This window comes from Corylus avellana, chromosome ca9, assembly GCF_901000735.1.
Source record: "Corylus avellana chromosome ca9, CavTom2PMs-1.0".
Taxonomy (NCBI): Eukaryota; Viridiplantae; Streptophyta; class Magnoliopsida; order Fagales; family Betulaceae; genus Corylus; species Corylus avellana.
In genome coordinates this window covers 507,943-514,192 of record NC_081549.1, presented here as the reverse complement: position 1 = coordinate 514,192, position 6,250 = coordinate 507,943, and the positions used below count along the sequence as shown (strand labels likewise).

General features: G+C 36.4%; 1 protein-coding gene and 2 pseudogenes across 1 annotated transcript; all 3 read left to right on the top strand.

The window, feature by feature from the left end:
- The first annotated feature begins 44 nt into the window (after window positions 1–44).
- LOC132191389 (thaumatin-like protein 1b) lies at window positions 45–1,140 on the top strand. Its single transcript, XM_059606380.1, has 2 exons — window positions 45–135; window positions 333–1,140. Exons 1-2 carry the CDS (start codon window positions 81–83, stop codon window positions 1,010–1,012), a joined length of 735 nt encoding a protein of 244 aa, XP_059462363.1. The 5' UTR covers window positions 45–80; the 3' UTR covers window positions 1,013–1,140.
- A 528-nt stretch (window positions 1,141–1,668) lies between these two features.
- Window positions 1,669–3,645, top strand: LOC132191586 (thaumatin-like protein 1; annotated as a pseudogene).
- A 1,281-nt stretch (window positions 3,646–4,926) lies between these two features.
- Window positions 4,927–6,103, top strand: LOC132191390 (thaumatin-like protein 1; annotated as a pseudogene).
- Window positions 6,104–6,250: the final 147 nt, after the last annotated feature.

Sequence of the window (6,250 nt, the reverse complement as noted above, 5' to 3'; positions counted from 1 at the left end):
GCTCTATATAAACCGCTCCAAGTTCATAAGATTAGCACCACAATACTCAACCCAGAGCAACTAGTCTATTACAAATTATAATGATGAAAACCCTTGCACTCTTCGGCCTTGCCTTGGCCTTCTGTTTCCTATCTGGTATATATCTCATTGTCTAGTTATAATATATTAATTAGCAAATTGCTCATTTACTCATTTACTCAATAAAATTGTGTATCTCCTACTTATTTGTTGCATGCAAGTTATATATATACTTCAAAGTACAATTTATCCTCAAAACTTAAGCTAATATGAAAAAATGAATTTGATGATCATTGACAATTTATGTTGTGCAGGTGCTCATGCTGCTAAAATAACTTTCACAAACAACTGTCCAACAACTGTTTGGCCAGGAACTCTAACTGCGGACCAAAAACCCCAGTTGTCAACTACTGGATTTGAGCTGGCATCCAAAGCATCCTCATCAGTTGATGTCCAAGCTCCATGGATAGGCCGGTTTTGGGCCCGAACACGTTGCACCACGGATGCCTCAGGAAAGTTCTCTTGCGAAACTGCTGATTGTGCCTCTGGCCAGGTTGCATGCAACGGCGCCGGTGCAATCCCACCGGCATCTTTGGTAGAAATCAACGTAGCAGCTAGTGGTGGACAAGATTTCTACGATGTCAGCCTTGTAGATGGCTTCAACCTCCCTGTTTCAGTTGCTACACAAGGAGGGACCGGTGACTGCAAGCCCTCAAGCTGCCCAGCAGACGTGAATGCTGTGTGCCCTGCTGAGCTACAAGTAAAAGGGTCTGATGGAAGCGTGATCGCTTGTAAGAGCGCATGCACAGCATTCAATGAGCCAAAGTATTGTTGCACTGGCGCTAATAATACTCCAGAGACATGCCCACCTACAAGCTATTCCATGATCTTTGAGAACCAATGCCCTCAAGCTTATAGCTACGCTTATGATGATAAGAACAGCACATTTACCTGCTCCGGTGCACCTGACTACGTTATTACTTTTTGCCCTTGAATTTACCAAGAGGAATTATTCGTTCCTTCTTCTCTCTATAATTATAAGAGAACAATAAGTGTCATTGACTAAGGCACATACATGATTGTGTCAATGTAATAAATGCTTGAATGATATTTATTAGTAAATGAATAATGCAAGCCTTTTCTTATACTTATAATTTCGGAGCAAGTATACTTGTGCTTAATTATGACAAGAAATATATCTTCAGCTGCAATATTTTATTTTCAGATGCTATTCATGTTGTATCGCACTTGAGATTATGTCATGATCTTTAACCGCTAGTGTCTTTAAGCTTAATTACCCATAATTATGGCTGGAAGAGAGGAGGGAAAAAGAAAAAGAAAATAAAATTAGGACTTAGTTGTTCATTGGAGGACTCCGTGCAATATAAATTATATATTATTACAACTTTTACTATAAAATTATTTACAAACTAACGTAACCGTCTTCAAAGTTTACTAGAGGACTCAGTCAAGATTATATCTTTATCTATGCATGGTGGTATATTGACAGCAAGTTATTTAAAGTTTATTGTATTTAAAATCTCTTTCTAGAATATTTAATCAAATAGAAGTTTAATTGAATCAAAAGAATAATTAAAAATGCAATAACAAAAAAAGAAAAAAAGAAAAAAAAATTATATATGTTATATGATGAAAATTATAGGTAAAGTACTATGATCTCTCTCTCTCTCTCTCTCTCTCTCCCTCTATATATATATATATTTGGTCTGGTAATTGACTTGCTGCTTCCAGAGATATTTAAAAATCCTTGAAAGTAAAGATTGGTGACTAATGACTATTACGATGATAAAATTTGAAATTTTAATTAAAGACAATAATTAAAATTTTTAGAGCTTACCATATACAAAAAATTATCCAAAAAAATCCAAAAACATTAATTCTTAACCAAAAGGAATTAAAGGAAGCACCATATGCATATATATTTAACACACAAAATTAAAGCTGTGGAAAAGGGGCAGCCCACAGTACTGGATGCCCACGTTCAATCAGGAGACACCAACCATATATGTGAAGTCTTGATCAAACGATACGTGGAATTTAATTTCCAAAGCCGTGACCCAATCAGATCAATTTCAAAGGTTTTCCGTGTGGTCGTGACTGACAGGCAAATTTAATTGAAAATTTGTCATATATTAATGGTACCAATTTATTTGGTCCGCCCTTTGTTGACTTTACTCCAAATATTTTTGTTTTACATAATAATTAAAAACTATATTCATTGAAGTCAATAAGAAAAATTATATAAGTAATTAGCAGCTATATATAATAGAAGAAATTCAGTACCATGTTATCATATTAGGTATCGGAAAAATTATATGTCTAAATTTTGTTTCTATACAAGTGAATAATTTTTTTTTTTTTTTTATTTAAATAGACAACCTTAAGAGTTAAGATATGTCAAGATTGCGACAGAGATGAAAAAAATATAATAGAATCCTATGATTCTAACCATTGTGTCAATTATATATAAAGATAGTATTCATGAGTGTTAAGTTTTATATTGTCTAGTTATTAAGTGAAACTAATCTTTATAATAAATTCTATGAAAGCTCCATATTGACTAGTTATTTTAGGATAATACTACAAATGTAGCTCACTCGTTTGTTATAGAAAGTTTTAAACCAAAATCAGTCTTTTAGTTTTTTGAAGAAAAATCTTTTGTTCAAAAGTAAAAATGAGCTTTTTAGAAGACTTCTTTATTTTTTTCATCGATATCATGCCGACATTTTAATAAGTAGCATTTTTCAAACCATTCGATGCAAAGAACTGCTTGAATTTCATAATTTTAGAATCTACAATTTCATTATAATACATCCTGATCAATTTTTTTCTTCACAGAAAGATAAGCACAATGCCAATCGTTCTTGTCATTTTAATGGCAGCAACTTTTAGTTTAATGCAAAATGCAATGAAATTAATGCAGATTGATGAGGAGTTGTGCATGATCTGTTTCAGGTGCACACTCTGATGTATACTTCTACCACGAGAACAAATGCAGCTACCAGGTATGGCTTGCCGCCAGGCCCTCAGTCGGCGATGCCGATCCTGAGCGTGGTCCAGAAACTCTATAAATATTTCCTATGCCGGATCAATGGTCCGGTAGCATCTGGGCTAGGACCAAGTGCAGCTTCAATGCCTCATATTACTTTTCATGTGAAACAGGGGACTGTGGCTCTGGCGTCAAAGAGTGACAAAACCCACCATCCGCTTTACCTGTCACCCTCCTCAATTTCGCGATTAAACTACTTGTCGTCTCCTATGAAGTTAGCTTGAACCACGGCCACAACGTCCCCGTCCGGATCGAACCGGACGGCAGCTAGCTCTCTGGTCGACGGGACTGGGCCATGTCCTGTGGTAGTTTGTGTTGGAGATATAGTTAGCGTGTGTCCGAGTCCTCTAGTTGCAAAGAACATGGATGGAAAATATATTGGGTGTTATAGTGCGTGTGATTTGTTTAAGGATCCAGGGGCTTGCCAGCCTAACGACTACTCCAACACCTTCAAGCAAGTATGCAAGCTAGCCCACACCTATCCGGGTGACAATGATCCTCCCACTTATAAATGCTCCGGGGCAACGAGGTACAACATTTCCTTTTGTCCCTTCTAAATTTGCCATGTTCCGTCACAAATATATGCTTATATCCATAATCCAATGGGGGTGCTTTTCAGCTACCTTAATTTGCATTTTGACAGAATATGAAGTCCATGAAAAGGAATATTGGAGGGAGAATATTTTGTTGGGAATGGCCATTTGGGAGAAAATTAAATTTACCCCCATTAAGGATTGTGCCAACTACCAAAAAAAAAAAAAAGAAAAAAGAAAAGAAAAAAGAAAAAAAAAGGTAATTGGAGGGATCAAGGTGATTTCAGCATTCAATGAATCTTTTCTTGAATCTAATTTATTACATGTGAGTCTTGGTTAATTGAATTTGAGTGGATGTAGGAATACTACAATAAAAACAATATTTATTTACAACCTGATGTGATTGTCTATAATTGATAAAATAATTAAAGAAAAAATTGAGCTTATAAATTTCCTTCAATTAATCTCCCCTTCATCTTAGAACGCGATGTCTAATGCTTCTTACTTAATTTGTATTGAAATTACGTACCTGTCCACATTATTTAGTTAGGCCCTTCACACAGCATATCTAAAGTAGATGCGTACTAATGACAACACATCACTAATTAATTAGGTTTTGAGTTCCAACGATAGAATAGGATTTCTCCCAATTTCAAGCTACTGAAATGAAAAACATCTATTTTATGATTCAGATATTTTGTTCTTCCAGAAGATAGCATTTTGGGTCCGGTCCAGCTCGCCCTTTATGCATGCATAGCAGATACGTACAGAGATTACTTAATTGGTAGACCACCTATATTTTCTAAGACCACGTTGAAATCAGACAAATTAGTTAGATCGCATGGGTATGTCTTTAATTTCCACAGCTGAAAATTCTATGCACGTAACGTTCGATTGTCGTTTTGTAAGTAAGAATTTATACAAGAAATTCAACAAAACAAAACAAAAAAATCCATTGACAAGGAAGTTTGTGGAATACTAAGTAGCAAAAATGGATTTGCCTCCCTCTCCCAAAAACTGACACATAAGTAAAAAACCCACCCCAATCGATTCAATCACATTTATTTAGTCCGTATCTTGCGGGTGTTCCTACGAGCTAGGTTCAGGTCGTGACCCATTACCATATGAAGACGCAAAACCCAGATGGAGGAACATTCATGTTGGAATTTACGTCGGTCGAACCCAATTTTCACCCATGGTGATGGCCTTAAAAGTCTCGTTAAAGCCTCTATATATACAGCTGAAGGCCTCATAAGATTAGCACCACATTACTCTCAACCCAGAGAAACTAGCTAGTCTATTACAATGATGAAAACTCTTGCAGTACTCTTCGGCCTTGCCTTGGCCTTCTGTTTCCTATCTGGTATATATATATCTCATTGTCTAGTTATATATAATATATTAATTAGCAAATTGCTCATTTACTACATAAAATTGTGTATGGCAAGTAGCATTACTCATTACTTAATATAATGAGGAGATGTTTATATGGTACATAACATTACTCATTTACTTAATAAAATTGTGTATCTCTTACTTATTTGTTGCATACTTTAAATTATAATTTATCCTAAAAACTTAAGTTAATATGAAAAGGGTGAAACAAAAGGGCACGCGACATGCAAAGCACGCCAGTGCAAATTTTTTTTTTTTTTTTTTTTGCATTAAAATATTAAAAAAAAAAAAAAAAAAAATTTCCTTTCACGGCGTGCTATGCAAGCTGCGTTCTCCCAATCACAACTCATATGAAAAAATAAATTTAATGATCATTGACCATTCTTCTAACAATTTATGTTGCGTAGATGCTCATGCTGCCATAATAACTTTCACAAACAACTGTCCGACAACTGTCTGGCCAGGAACTCTAACTGCGGATCAGAAACCTCAGCTATCAACTACTGGATTTGAGCTGGCATCCAAAGCATTCTCATTAGTTGATGTCCAAGCTCTATGAATAGGCCGGTTCTAGGCCCGAACACGATGCACCACAGACGCCTCGGGAAAGTTTTCTTGCTAAACTGTTGATTGTGCCTCTGGTCAGGTTGCATGCAACGGCACCGGTGCAATCCCGCCAACATCTTCGGTAGAAATCAACATAGCAGCTGGTAGTGGACAAGATTTCTATGATGTCAGCCTTGTAGATGGCTTCAACCTCCCTGTTTCAGTTGCCACACAAGGTGGAATCGGTGACTGCCAAGCCTCAAGCTGCCTAGCAGACGTGAACGCCGTTTGCCCTGCTAAGTTGCAATTGAAAAGGTCTGATGGTAGTGTGATCGCTTGCAAGAGCGCATGCACAGCATTCAACGAGCCACAATATTGTTGCACTGGCGCTTATAATACCCCAGAGACATGTCCACCCACAAGCTATTCCACGATCTTTGAGAACCAATGCCCTCAAGCTTATAGCTACGCTTATGATGATAAGAACAACACATTTACTTGCTCCGATACACCTGACTACGTTATTACTTTTTGCCCTTGAATTTACGAAGACGTAATTATTCATTCCTTCTTCTCTCTATAGTTATAAGAGAACAATAAGTGTCATTGACTAAGACACATGCATGATTGTGTCAATGTAATAAACGCTTGAATGATGTTTATTAGCAAATGAATAATACAAGCTTAT